This window comes from Acinonyx jubatus, chromosome C2 (assembly GCF_027475565.1).
Source record: "Acinonyx jubatus isolate Ajub_Pintada_27869175 chromosome C2, VMU_Ajub_asm_v1.0, whole genome shotgun sequence".
Taxonomy (NCBI): domain Eukaryota; kingdom Metazoa; phylum Chordata; class Mammalia; order Carnivora; family Felidae; genus Acinonyx; species Acinonyx jubatus.
Genome location: NC_069384.1, coordinates 154661068 through 154676638, shown reverse-complemented (window position 1 = coordinate 154676638; position 15571 = coordinate 154661068). Strand labels below are relative to the sequence as shown.

Genomic DNA, 15571 nt, shown 5'->3' with positions numbered 1-15571 from the left:
CAAAAGGGCCACACTTGTTTTCTAGGAGCAGTGATAATGGGGAAAACAAAGAGTCTGTAGGGAGAAGAAGTAAGTTACAAGGGATAAAAGATTGGACATTCGGCAAGATAGGCAGTAGCAGGGGGTACTAAGATTGAAAATCTTAGCCTTCTTGAAACAGACTCCATTTACCCGTCTGGGTGCAAGGGCTTGGGCCACAGTACCAGCATATCCTCCAGCATGATGTTGCTAATGAACCCGAATCTTCAAGAAAAGGCTTACATCTTTTTTTTTTTTTTTTTTTTTTTTGTACATGTAGAATGTATAGTTGAGGGGCGCCTGTGTGGCTCAGTCGGTTAAGCGGCTGACTTCGGCTCAGGTCATGATCTCGCGGTCCATGAGTTCGAGCCCCGTGTTGGGCTCTGTGCTGACCGCTCAGAGCCTGGAGCCTGTTTCAGATTCTGTGTCTCCCTCTCTCTGACCCTCCCCCGTTCATGCTTTGTCTCTCTCTGTCTCAAAAATAAACGTTAAAAAAAAATGAAAAAAATAAAAAAATAAAAAGAATGTATAGTTGATGTTCTCGACAGCTAATATGCTCATGGAAATTTACCCAACATGGTTTTTATAACGGGTATAAATAAACCTTAATTTGAGCCTCATTTATTATATACTTGATATTATGATTATCATGAAATATGTTGTTTTTAATTTTATTAATAACGAGTGATGGTTTAAATTGTGTTTGCCCCTTCATTGAACTATCAAAGGTCTTAAAGTTTTTATGGGCTTCTTTAAAGAAAAGGGTGTAAGACTTCAAGTAGGCTTTTTAACTAGTGAGTTAATGCCTACCTAGAAATTCTAAGAGACTTTATCAAATTTCGTTTCTTTTCAACTTTATATAAGATGGACTTTATTTTTTATAAATAAAATTGTTAACAATTTAAAATTAACTGTGCTGCTGAAAACATAGCATCATTATGTGAATATTAAAATTTGGCTGTTTCATTTTGAAGCACTTGGAGTTTTAATTTCTAGTCATTTTACTGAAAGTTTCTGTTTTAGTTTGAATATATTTTAAATGTTTACTATTTGATTATTTTTACTTCTGAAGACTTGTCATTTTCTTTAACTATGAGAAATCTTGTATTATTTTCTTTTGGTAAGTTTCTCCCCTTCATTAGCTTTAGTCTCTCCTTATGGAATTGTCAACCCGTCAGATATATGTTGAACCTCCTGTGTTGATTCACTGCCCTTTATTTTGTCTCCTCTATTAAGTTTTATGGCTTTCTCTTTTACTTTGTATTCTAGGAGTTCTCCTTGACTTTCTCATCTAATCCTTCTATTAAATTTTAATTTTAACAAATAAAAGTTAATATGGCTAAACCTTTTCCCCTTTTCTGGTGGTTCCATTTTTACAGGTGTGTGTGCGTGCGTGCGTGCGTGCACACGCGCACATGTGCACGTAGGCACACACGTGCGTGTGTAAACATGCACACTTACATATAAAATATTGAGCTTTCTGAGTTGGGCATGGGAAGAGCTAAATGATGAAATCATTTCATAGATTTTCAGTGGTTCCTTGCAAATCATTCCTGTATTTGCTGGCTTAGAGATTGTCACTCCTGTCATTCTACAGGGTGGGTTAGATGAGTTCTCATTGCTGTTTTAGTCTGCTTCTGAGAATTATGAGTTGCAGCTTTACTGTGGTTTTATTCTTCAAAAACTTTCTATCTTTTAATTTGCATTTTATAAGAATTTGTTGCTCTCTTTCGGGTGCTGATTTCACATACTTTGCCCTGCCTCATTTTCTGTGGTCTTATGATGGTGCTTATAATTTTATTAGGGTTCCATCACAGGCTTTTAAACAAGAGAGCAAAGTGATTCAAATTACCGTAGTTCTTTTAAGGAAGTATTTCAAACATGCCTAAAAATAGAGAACGTTGTGCCAAACCTCCATTGCCGCCTACTATCCTGCTTCAAGAAATTATCAATACATAACCAATCTTTATTCATCTGTATCCCTCCTATCATCCCCTAGCCTTACCTCTCATGCTGGCCTGGGGTATGTGTGTGGACACGCATGCACACACGCACGCGCGCACACACACACGCGCACACACACACAGTAACGTGTCTTTTTAAAAGACAATTAGAGTACTTTAGAAAAGACAGGTTTTGTTTGTTACCGGGAAATACTTCATTGACAACCAATTTTCACATCTAAAAAGTTAACCCTTAGTGTCAAATATTCAGTGTTCAGATTTTACTCAGTTGCTTCCTAAATACCTTTTTACAGTTTGAATATGGATTCAAACAAGGTTCACCATTGTAATTGGTTGATATATCACTTCAGGCTCTATTCATCTACAGCGGTTGTCTCACTTTTTCTTCTCTTGCCACTTTTTTGTTGAACAAGAAAACATCTATCAAGTGAAGTTTTCCCACCTGCCAGATTTTGATGATTACATTGCCATGTTGGTTTTATGTTACGGTTTTTTAAGGTTTTTTATAGCCCCTTTATTTCCTAAAAATTGAAAATTCTGCTAATGGTTTGATCGGAATCAGGTCTAATTTTTTTGTTTGATTTTTTGTGGGGGGTTGACACATCTTGGGGGGGCGGGGACACGAGTGAGTAGCAGAGAGAGAGAGAGAATCCCATGAAGGGCAGAGAGGGAAGGGGGGGGAGAGAGAGCGAGCGAGCAAGCGTGAGAGCGTGGTTCATCCAATTTGGGTTGGACTTACCCAATGCAGGGCTGGAGCTCATGAACCACGGGTGAGATCATAACCTGAGCCGAAGTCAGATGCTTAACTGACTGAGCCACCCAGGTGCCACTGGACACATATTTTTATAGATGGTATTGTGTATTTTGTCAGAAGCTATCCAGTGCCTGATTGTCTTTTTGTGTGTGTGATACTAATATACAACAGTGGGTTTAGGTGTTATCAGCCTGATCTATTCTTAAAAAGTTCCCCACCAGCCTTTCACTTAACAGTTTCAGCAGCCACCGGTCCAAATTACATTTTTAGATGATCTTATTGTTTACTTTGGGGTTTGGAAAGTTAAGAATGGAATCAGGCAAACCAGTTAAGAAGTTGTTGCAGCAGTATAGGCAGAGATGATACTGGTCTGGTCTTAGATTAGGAGGGGCAGCAGAAATAAAGAGAAATAGGTGAATGTGAGATATAACTTGGAGTGATGTACAAGAACTGTTGATAAAGGAAGGCAGAGAACTCGGAATGGGGCTCCTATATTGTGAGCTTGAGCAGCTAAGTAGACGGTGATTTCATTTACTGGGATAGAGGTAGACCTCAGGACAACAGGTTTGGAGATGGTGTTGGTGTTAAGGTATATATGTCAAGTTAGAGATGCCTTTGAGATATCCATGGGGGAGATGTTTAGTAGGGCAGCTGAATATCTAAGTCTGGTATTCAGAGATGGTATAGGCTAGAGACAAATAGCTCAGGGTTGTCAGCATATAGAAGGTGTTTTAAACTATTGAGAATGGATGAAGGCATTTAGAAAGTGTGTAAGCTGGAGAGAAGGAAGATACTCAACATTTAGTGATTGGATAAAGGAGGAAGAGACTGAGCTAGCGGGACCTGTGAGGTCAGAGGAAAGCCAAGAAAAGTATTCTATTGTAAAAGCACAATTGGGGGGGGGCGCACCTGGGTGGCTTGGTCCGTTGAGCGACCGACTTCAGCTCAGGTCATGGTCTCCCAGCTTGTGGGTTCGAGCCCCACGTCGGGCTCTGTGCTGACACCTCAGCCTGGAGCCTGCTTCGGATTCTGTGTCTCCTTCTCTTTCTCTGCCCCTCCCCCGCTCACGCTTTGTCTCACTCTGTTTCTCAAAAATAAATAAATGTAAAAAATAAATTTTAAAAAAGCACAATGGGGAATGCAAATGATTAAACATGTTTGAGTTTGATAAACCTGTAGTACCATCTTATAGTGATTATTGTTTCCTAATCTCAGTTACTAATTTAGCTGTTCAATATGACCATGGTCATTGTTAGATAGGTAAGAGGGTAAGACTATTCAGGAATCCAAAGTCTTCCTGCTCATTGTTTTAATTAGAATAAGGAAGGATATAGCTTCAAGAGAAAAGAGGAACTTTGGTATAAGAAACTAATATGAAACACTGTATTTGTGCATGAAAATGGTGGCATTGTGGGTTTTTTCTGAACTGGTTGGTTTACTGAAGAAAAGCCACACAAAGTGAATTTTTTTAAAGGAGATACGGTATACAATTTTGGCTTGATCTTCTGTTTGTCATGCAAGGATGGAGCAGTTTTTCATCCTTTAAATGAATTCAGAGGCAGAAATTTCAGGTGTTGGAATACATGCACCCATAAAAGTGAAGTGGAAAGTTTGAATAGCCATTTGAATACATGGTTTTCCTTAGAAGGGAAAAAGAAAAAAAAGGAAGGAATCTGATAATGGTAATATAAATTTACAATTTCTTATCTGAAACGTTGGGGACCAGCTATGTTTTGGAATTCTGCATGTGTCAGATTTTAGAAAAGCAACGATCATAAACCGTTGTATCATACAAAAACTCCAGCTGTGTCCTGGGCTGTACCTCGTAGTCAAGCATATTAATATTTTTGCAGTTAAGTATATGCAAATTCACAATGAGGAAAATAAAGACAAAAAAATAGCTTCATGTCAGTTCACATGTTGTGCCATAAACTGAGTTCAAATCAGCTTAGATTTTGCTACCAAATGAATTTAAAAAGAAAAAACAATTTAAAGAAGAGTTAATAACCTATTCTCCAACTATTCCAAAAAAATAGAAGAGGAAGGAAAGCTTCCAAATCTGTTCTAAGAGGCCAGCATTACCCTGATACTAAAACCCAGATAAGGACCTACAAAAAAAGAGAACTACAGGCCAACATCTCTGATTAACATAGATGCAAAAATCCTCAACAAAATGTTAGCAAATCAGATTCAGCAGTAAATTAAAAATCATTCACATGATCAAGTGAGATTTATTCCTGGGATGTAAGAGTAGTTCAGTATTCACAAATCAGTCAATGTGTACATCACATCAACAAGAAAGAGGTCAAAAACCATATGATCATGTCAATAGGCACAGAAAAAGCATTTGACAAAGTGCAACATCCATTTCTCATAAAACTCTCGACAAAGTAGGTTTAGAAGGAACATACCTCAATATAATAAAGGGCATATATGAAAAACGCACCCCTAACATCGTCTTCAGTGGTGAAAAACAGAGCTTTCCCCCAAAACTCTGGAACAAGACAAGGATGTCCACTCTCACCCCTTTTAGTCAACATAGTACTGGCAGTCCAAGAAAAAGAGGTAGAAGGCATGCAGACTGGTAAGGAAAAAGTCAACTTTCACTGTTTGCAGATGACATCATATTATATATAGAAAACCTGAAGGACTCCATAACACTGCTAAAACTGATAAGTGAATTCAGTAAGGTCACAGGATACAAAATCAATGTACAGAAGTCCGTTGCATTTCCATACACTAAAAATGAAGCAGCAAGAAAAGAAATTAAGAAAACAATCCCATTTACAGTTGCGCCAGAAATAATAAAGTATCTAGGAATAAACTAAGACAAAAGGCCTGTACAGTGAAAACTATAGAACAGTGATGAAAGAAAGTGAAGATGGCACAAATGGAAAGATAGCCCATGCTCGTGGATTGGAAGAACAGATACTAAAACATGTATACTACCCAAAGCCATGTACACACTTAATGCAATCCCTATCAAAATACCAATTGCATTTTTCACAGAAGGTGAACAAACCATCCTAAAATTGGTATGGAACCACAAAAAGCCCTTAACAGCTAAAGCAGTCTTGGAAAAGAAGACCAGAACTTGAGGTACCACAGTCTCGGATTTTAAGATCTACTACAAAGCTGTAGTGATATATAAACTGTGGTACTGGTACAGAAATAGACACATAAATGAGTGGAACAGAATAGAGAGCCCACCGACTCTTGATTTCGGCTCAGGTCATGATCTCACTCACAGTCATAAGAATTGAGCCCTGCATTGGGCTCTGCACTGGGCATGGAACATGCTTAAGATTCTTTCCCTCTCCATCTGCCCCTCCCCTGCACTCGTGCTCTCTGTCTCAGTCTCTGTCTCTCTCTCAAAAAAAAAACAAAAAACAAAACCAGAAGTCCATGATTATATAGTCCGTTCATTTTTGATGAAGGAGGCAAGTAAATGCAGTGGGTAAAAGACCATCTCCCCAACAAATGATGTTGGGATAAACTAGACAGCTACATGCAAAAGAATGAAACTGGACCACTTTCATATACCATGCACAAAAATCAACTCAAATGGAATAAGGACCTAAATGTGAGACCCGAAACCATAAAAATCCTAGAAAAGCACAGGCAGTAATTTCTCTGACATTGGCCATAGCAGCTTTTTTCTCAGTATGTTTCCTAAGGCAAGGAAAACAAAAGCAAAAATAAACTATTGGGACTACACCAAAATGAGGTTTCTGCAGAGCTAAGGAAACGGCTAAAGCTAAAAGGCAACCTACAGAATGGGAGAATATATTTGCAAAAGACATATCCGATAAAGGATTAGTATCTGAAGTATGTAAAGAACTAATACAACTCATCACCAAAAAAACACAAATAATTTAATTAAAAACGGGCAGAAGACGTGAGCAGACATTTCTCCAAAGAAAATACCCAAATGGCCAACAGAGACGTGAAAAGATGCTCAACCTCCTCATCAGGAAAATGGAAATCAAAACCACAATGAAATATCTCCTCATACCTGTCAAAATGGTTAAAATCAAAACCACAAGAAACAACAGGTGTTGGCAAGGAAGTGGAGAAAAAGAAGCCATCTTGGCACTGTTGATTGGAATGCAAGCTGGTGCAGCCACTGTGGAAAACAGTATTTTTGGTTCCTCGAAAAAGTGAAAAATAGATCCAGTAATTCCACTGCTGGGTATTTACCCAAAGAAGATGAAAACACTAATTCAAAAAGATACACGCACCCTTACGTTTATAGCAGCGTTATTTATAATAGCCAGATTATGGAAGCAGCCAAGTGTCCAATGACAGATAAATGGATAAAGAAGATGTGGGTGTGTGTGTGTATAAGCACGCATACATAACGAGACATTACTCAGCCATAAGAAAGAATGAACTCTTGACATTTGCAACAGCATGGATGGATCTGGAGAGTATAGTGCTAAGTGACATAAGTCAGAGAAAGACAAATGCCATGTGATTTCAGTGCTGTGAGGAATTGAAGGAACAGGAACAAAGAAAAAACAGAGACAGACCGAGAAATAGACTCTTAAGTATGGAGAACGAACTGACGGTTACCAGAGGGGAGGAGGAGGATGAAATAGGTACAGGGTGTTAAAAGTGCACTTGCCGTGGTAAGCACTGAGTAACGTATAGGAGGCTTGGGTCACTATGCTGTGCTCCTGAAACTGATATAACGCTGTATGTTAACTACACCGGAATTAAAAAAAACAACGCGCTGAAGCTGGACTTTTAGAACTTCCTGGCTTTCAGGCATTGCAGTTAAGGGATTGTGGGCCTGTAATCTCTCCGTGCTTGCTGAGAACAGTACCCTGGTGTTAGATGAAGGCAACAAAAGGTAGAGGCTTATTCTGCTTGGGCTGCTTTTTATTTCTGCCTACCTGTCCTCTCCCCCACCCTTCCATCTCCTCACTTCCCTCCCCTTCTTCATTCTATTATCATCTCTTCTTCTCCCCCCCCCATCTATTATCCCTATCTTTTTCTTCTGCTCTTACCACTACTCTTTTTCTCTCATTTTGCATTTCAATCCTACACATACCCACTGCAACCTGCTACTTTATTAGTTTTTATCTTCTAGTACTTTTAAATTCTTCCTCTTGATGATGTTCGGCACTAAACTATACCAGTGTCTTTTTGGAGTGAGAGCAAAGGTGTCAAAGTAATCATGCTTTCTGTAGTTGATCCTCTTTTATTTATTCAGTAAATAGCAAAGCACCTACTATATGTGTAGCCCAGGTGATTTTTTCTTTTTGATTTATCTTCTAGTTCAGTTGAGCTGTGTCTAATCTGTCATGCCTGCCCACTGAGTTTAAATTTCAGTTATTGTATTTTTATTTCTAGAAGTTCTGTTTGGTTGCTTTTAAAAATCTGTCACTTTTTAAACTTCCTAAAAGCTCTCTGAAATTATTTTCAAGCTTTTCTAATAAAGCTTTCAAGTATAGGCATTTTGTGGTCTGTGCTTAATAATTTTAGGATTTTTAGTGGATCTGTTCCTATTGTCTATTTCTGCTTATTCTTGCTATGGTGTCTTGTTTCCTGCCATGCCAAGTGACCTTTCGAAAATTATTTGTGCACATAATGTGAGGCCAGAGACTTTATTCCAGGAAAATTTTGCATTTGCCTTGGCTGTTGCTTGGGAGTAGGAGTACTCCCAATGTGAGCCAACTAAGTTTGAGGGCTGGAGAGTCTTGACGGTCTAAGCGATTCACCTTAATGAAGTACTCCCTTTGATTTACTTCTCTATTGCTCTCCTTTGAGAGTCATTGGAACAGAATAAAAGACTATAAGAAGATAAGGGCTTACTTATCATTCACTTTAACCTTGAGAGTATAGTCATTTGGTAAACCAGCTTTTGATGGGAAGAGTCTCCTATTAGAATCTGTATCTTTTTTATGTGGATTTTCAAATTCTATTTCCTTTGCCCCCAAGGCTTCAAAATAGAAATTCGTATGTACTGGTTTTGTCCTTTATTTCTTATGATTTTGTCAGATACTTAGTTGTTAAGAAGATTTTTTTCTCAAATATCTGTTCAGTGTTTATAGTTGTTTGCCTTCGGAATTGTGTTTCAATAACCTGGAGACTGAAGGTCTTCCTACTATGAGAAGGGTCATTCTAAGCATTGTTCCACATTTGGAGTTACAGCAGTGGACAAAATGGACAACTTCTTATTCTAATCATAACACGCTTCAGTGGGGGGAGTCAGATAATAAAATATATAGATGGTAAGTGCTAAGGAGAGAAATAAAATAGGAAGGTAGGGATAGATTGGTGGTGTCAGGATGTTGGCAAGTTTATAATTTTAGGATCCGAGAAGAGCTCATTGAGAAGGCGATAGAAGAATAAAGATCTGAAGGAGGTGAGTAGACAGGTGGCTCTGCAGGGAAGAGCATTCGAGGCAGAGGGAAGCAGTGCAGAGGCCTTCCTATGGGTCTTGGCAAGGAGACCGGTGGGGCTGGTTTGGAGAAGGAGCTGGAGGGCAGTGAGTAGGATCACGTTGGAGAGAAGCACGTCGTACCTAAGATCTGCCAGGTTTTGGAGCACTGATACTGATAGGCCTTCTCACGGAGACCCAAGAGGGTTTCGAGCAGGGATGTGGCATGATTCTGTTCAGTTCAGGACATTATGTTGAGAATAAGCTCTGAAAGGGCAGAGGGGTGGAGTAGGAGTAATGGAGTTACGGCACAAACAGGACAACAGTTCTGCCCACTTCCAGTCCAACTTCTCGTTCACTCTTAAAAGCATCTATTGTTTCTGGAGGTGATAAGTGCTAGGAAGAAATACAACTGCTTTGGTCTGAATATTTACAGTTAAGAAAATATTTTTAAGCGTAGAATATTTATAATTTCCATAGAAATTACAAAACACTTTTAATTTGGGGACTTGTGATGATGGATTCATTTCATGAATTCTTTTAGCTTACAGTCAAGAAAAGGTATAACATTTTTGGAAGTGGTAAAAAAAAAAAAAAAAAATTCCCCTCTGTAGATACGTCCTTTTTTGCTTTATGTATTTGAAGCTATGTTACTGGGTCCATAAAAATTTAGAGTTCTGATTTTTTTTTTCCCCTTTTGGATTGATCCCTTTATCCTTACTAAAAGTCTCTACCTCTAGTAATGCTTCTTCAAACTGCCTTGTTTGAAATTAGAGTAGCTATATCAACTTTCTGTTGATTGGTATTTGCCATAGTCTGTCATTTTACCTTTAACTTTTATGTGGCTTTGTAAAGTATATCTTGTACAAGCAACCTATTTTTAAAAACGCAGTATTGTTCATTTATTTTTAAGGTAGTTCCGGATATATTTGGTTTCATTTTTGCCACTTTATCTTTTTTTTCTATTTCATCCACTTGTTTTCATCGTTTTTTAATTTCCTTTCCTGCTTCTTTTCAATTATTTCGATTCTTAAATTTTTCTTGTATTAGTTTATCTATGTATACGTTTACTCTTATTCTAGGGGTTACCCTAGCAGGGATCGGCAAACTCACTTGCAGGCCACATCCAGCCATCCTCCTGTTGTGCATAAAATTCTATTGAAACGCAGCCACACCTATGTGTTTACATATCATGTATCACTGCTTTGGCACCACAATAGCATAAGTGTTGTGTAGCCGCACAGAGAGATTCATGTGTGGTTTGCAAAGCCTAAAATATTTACCATGTAACCCTTTATAGAAAAAGTTTGCCAACTCCTGGTTCTTAAACTTGACCATGCATCATAGTCACTGGGAGGGCCCCCATCTCCAGAGTTTCTGATTCATTAGATTTCAGTTGGGGCCAGAGAATTTGCATTTTTAAGAAATTGCCAGGTGATGCTCAGCTGCCGGTCTGTACCACTGTCCTAGAGGTTATAATGTGCATCTTTGACTTATTCAGTAAAAAATAAATGTGTATACTACTCCCACAATGCTTAAAAGCCCAAAGCCTCTTTAACTTTATTTGCTTACCTCTTAAGAGCGCTATTTCATAATCATCTCAAGCTGATAACAACTCAAAAGTCCATCAACAGTAGAATGGATATTACCAAATTGTGGTGCGTTTATACCCTAGAAAACTATAAGCAATGAAAATGATTCTCCCAAATAGTGTATTGAGTGAAAAGAAGCCAGCTTCTCGTATGATTCCTTCTAGAGAAGGCTCAAGAATGGGTAGAGCTGACAGTGTGGCTGTGAGTCGAGACTAGCGTTGGTAGGTGATCATGACTTCGGGGAGGTTAGTGAGGGTGTGTAGAGGATGCTGATAATGATCTCCTGGTCTGGAGACTGGTTACACTGCACGTCTGTTTTGTGAAAATTCACCGAACTGCAGACTTACAATTTATATACTTTTGTCTACCTTATTTTTGATTAAAAAAAGTTAAAATTTAGGGATGCCTGGGTGGCTCAGTTGGTTGAGCGTCTGACTTCGGCTCAGGTCATGATCTCATGGCTCATGAGTTCGAGCCCCACGTTGGGCTCTGTGCTGACAGCTCAGAACCTGGAACCTGCTTCGGATTCTGTGTCCGTCTCTCTCTCTCTGCCCCTCCCTCGCTCATGCTCTGTCTCTCTTTCTCTCTCTCAAGAATAAATAAGACATTAAAAAATTTTTTTTTAAAGTTAAAATTTAATTTCCCAATAGTTTGAGAAAATTAAGAGTTAAAATTTTTTAAGTGGTAAGAGACATTTACTCTCTTCGATTCTTGTGTTTGTAGGAACAGAACACTGTTTCCATGGGAACTTCTGGCTACTCGGTGTTTTAGTACCTGTCTTTCTATAGATTTGTGTGTCTCCTCTGTCTCTCTTGGCTACATTTTCTTTTACATGGTGGTGGTAAAATAAAGTTTTTTGGGGATCGTATTAGTGTTTACAGAGCAGTCAGTATAGAGCACAGGTTTTAACTTATCCAGACTGGCTCTCTAATAGTGTTATGCTAAAAAAGAAAAAAATATATCTATCTTTTAACTTGAAGATAGTATTTTCAGTTTAGTTTTTTCTTACAAATTATGCTATTAAAAAAAAAACTTGATGGAATGAAATGTGGCTTTATATTGGTTTGTCTATTTGATTTTCTTTTTTCCAGATAAATTCAACAGTCTTACCACTTATCTGGTGTATTTTCTTTAAAATATATTTAATAGTTGAAGTATCCCTCTGTAGTAATGATTTCATTCTAGTTGATTTGGGTATTTGCATAGGTGAGGGGAACAAGTTGAAAGGAAAAGATTCTGACCCATTATTGATCTGAAGCCTGTGGTAAATCTGCTGTTCTGCCTCGCCCATCTTGTTTGTCGTGGTTGGTTTGTGCAGGGTCCTAGAGAAGACCGTCTTCGCAGACAAGTAAAATGCATACAGCTTGTGACTGGGGGGGGGGGGGGGAAGGCGCGGTTCATATTATACAAGGAGATGATACTAGTGTGGTCATTAATAAATATTCTAAAAGGAGCTTTGGGTAGAATATTTTAGAATCATTTACGAAAACAGATTGTTCAATTTGGTTTCTGTGGCCTAAATAAATAGCAGAATTGTGAGATCAGAGGGTTAATTATGCACAGAAATGAGCACTGTGATATTCCATGTTTTACTGATGCAATAATAAGCACCCCAGCAGAATGAATATTGCATAAAACCTTATGTTGTATTTGTATAAATTTTCTTATGAATTAAATAGGAGAAAAGAAATTTAGGTTTAGAAACCTTTGTATTGAAAGCCTCTGAAATTTAGGTAAAGAATAAGGATTGCAGCTGCATAGATAATTTTTTAAGTACATGGAGAATTTTTACCTTTCATCTGGCAGTAGCTGCCATAAGATGATGTCACCTTGTAGCTGATTGGCTGTTACAGCACCTAGGGCAGGGAAGAGAAAGAAAAATGCCGGCACAAACCTCAGTGGTGGTTCTGTGGTTGTTTCTGTCTATTTTTGATAGAATCTTTGATTAGTACCAGATCTACTGTATTTGGCCATGTGAACCATTGGGAGCATCCTAGGGTGAGGGAAATTCAGCGCTTTCAGAGGAATGAGGCGACTGATTTGCAAACGGATCTGTGATTGTAAGTTGCAAAATCTGGGTGTAAGGAATAAGGCAGGGTGTGCTGGAAGATACACTATGGGAGGAGCTGGCAGAAAATGCTTACATGCATGAGTAGCAGAAAAATGAAAAATGCTTTTCGCTATCAGGGTTAATATATCTGGTTTTATGATTTGCCTTCATGTGTAGGTAGGAAATATGATAATATTGCAGTCAAATTGTAAATAATACTGGGCTATTTCGTATGGTGTCGGCCAGTATATAAATGCTTATGCAAAGGAGCTTTATTTTGTATTCTGTCTTACAAAGTAATGATTTTATTTACAGCTTTATTTGATTTTTGAGTCTTGTGGGAAATGGAGCAAGGCGTAGTTCTCTTAAAATACATTTTTCTAATGCTTTGTGCAGATAAAAGCTTTGATGATGAGGAATCGGTGGATGGAAATAGGCCATCATCAGCTGCTTCAGCCTTCAAGGTTCCTGCACCTAAAACATCCGGAAATCCTGTCAACAGTGCGAGGAAGCCTGGTTCAGCAGGTGGCCCTAAGGTTGGAGGTAATGTAAATCCATTTCCAATCTGATGTGCATGCCTCATGCCCTTGATGTGGACACACATACTTAGAACTTCAGAGGAATATGTTTATTCATGACTGCAGCATGGTTGCAGGTCTGGGGCGTCTCTTGCAACACACAGAAGAATGTGCTGCCTTTTCCAAAATGGTTTTAAAATGGGATCTATTGCTGTTTCCTGTGAATTAGTGTATCTTGAGTGTATTCATTTTTCAGATGCCATTTTTCAAGGGAGACATTTAAGGGAATTTTTCGATTTGGGGTTTTTTGGTTTTGTTTTTAAGGAGAGAGCAGGTTTTTTCAGATTTTGGCTATTAATTTTCAGGTGCTATCGTTGTTAAAGAAATACTGATTTTTGTAACGTTTCTATACGTTCATCTAGTAGTGAGTCTTGAATACTTCAGGGTTGAAAGAATGGTTGAAGATACTGGATATTGAATCATTTGTCACAATAGGAAATGGGTGGTGGTCAAGTGAAATTGCCTCAACAATGGTTTCTGGATTTGATAATAATAAATAGGAAAAAACAGCTTTTATGAAGTTACAAACACATAGTACATTCTTTGATCGTATTAGAACTGCTTCTGTCATACTGTTTATCTTTTAAATTTTTTTATGGGTATTTTTTCATATTCTAATAAGAAAGCCACGAGTACTTTTCAGGTGCTACTTTCTGCCAGGTCTTTTTAGTAGAATGAATCCTATTAGAATAAGTAAATATTTAATGCTAAAAGGACATTAGCTACTTTCTCTTTTTCTTTCGTGTGTGTGTGTGTGTGTGTGTGTGTGTGTGTGTGTGTGTGATAATTTGAGAGAACAGATTGTGCCTTGTTTTTGATAACTGGTAGGAAAATCCTGATCTTCAGAATTTTGTTTTTCCCCTTTTTACCTATAGCTTTTTTATTAAAAGTATAGAGAAAGGAAAAATAAGCTGTATATTTTGACCAGGTCCTAGAAGTTGTGTTCTCTTGACCTTTCTGTACAACTAAACATTAATTTCAAGTCATGTGATATTCTCAATGCAGAAAAAATACCATAAATATTTCATTTTAACTGTCTTTAGTGTGCCATATAACTAGCAAGAAAGATGATATATACACACACTTATGTATCTATATATAAACATATAACCTCTTTACATATACTCTTATGCATATAAATAAATAGGTAAATATTTTGAAATAGAAATGTCTTAATGATTTCTCTTGGTATTTTGGGTAATTTACACTTTAGTGTTTTAATTATTTTCTCTTTGTTATAGGAATATATTATCATCCAAATGTTAGTTATCACATCCTATTACATGACATTGTCTATTATGCATTCTTATCTCTGGTAAAAAGTATACGACAATTCTGTGATTTCTTCCTTTTGTAACATATGGCTACCTTGAATTACTTGCAAAGGGGATTTTTTTTGTCTTGATTTTTGAATTATAGATTTCTGATATATGATACAATAGTGATTTCAGGTCTTATTTAACTTAAAATGGATTAATACGTGAAATGCATGGTGATAATATTTAACATTTTTGTGAATCTAAGCCATTCATTGGTTTATGATTAACTCTGCTTTTCATGTGTTATTTTCCTTAGAGGAAAATTGAGATTGTAGTTTACCTACAAAAGCTTACTTAATTTTGATGTTAATTAAACTGATAAGATCAGAGTGTCTTGTTGTTGTTGTTTTTAAGGAAACAGATTTCCTTTCTGCCACATCACCTTCTCTGGTTTGTAGTCCTACCAGATATGAAAATGCTAGATAGCTTTTGTGATCATGGGCATTAATCACTCATACGGATTATCTCATCCATCTAAGCAGTGGCTCTTTTGATAAAAATGAGGACGAGATCTTCATTCCTTCTTCCTTCCCCTCCTTGTCCTCTTTCTCATCCTCCTCCTTTTGGCAATTGCAGATTCATCCTGCAAATTTGTGTCTGTTGCTTTTGTTTGCCCCAGCTCATTTAGGTTCACTGCCTGCTTCTCTACCTAAGAAAAGAGCTCTAGCCAGGAGATACTGATACTGCTTCCGAAACTAATGCCCTTCTTGGCTCTCAGTCCTTTGAAAATTTAACTTTAGATTTTCTGTTCTTGGCAGAGGCTTATTGATTTTTAGATTAGTTATAGAAAGTTTTCGTAAGAGTTTAAGAACCTTTGCATTAGAAAGGACATTGGTCATATAGTTCAGTTTAGTGTTCAAGGGTAGCAGTCCCTTTCACAGTATTCCTGATGGGTGACTACTCAACAT

The 15571-nt window shown here is 37.6% G+C and overlaps 1 protein-coding gene across 50 annotated transcripts in view; it reads left to right on the top strand.

Moving 5' to 3' along the window:
• The window catches only part of CLASP2 (cytoplasmic linker associated protein 2), a 178265-nt gene that overhangs the window by 43822 nt on the left and 118872 nt on the right, over positions 1–15571 (top strand). For 37 of the 50 annotated variants that reach the window (XM_053221739.1, XM_053221743.1, XM_053221741.1 and 34 more), the window contains exon 8: positions 13163–13309. In XM_053221739.1, coding sequence (XP_053077714.1) covers positions 13163–13309 — 147 coding nt within the window. Of the gene's footprint in view, positions 1–12390; positions 12777–13162; positions 13310–15571 lie in introns of those variants that run through there. The other 13 variants (XM_053221772.1, XM_053221778.1, XM_053221779.1 and 10 more) reach the window with 9 other exon arrangements.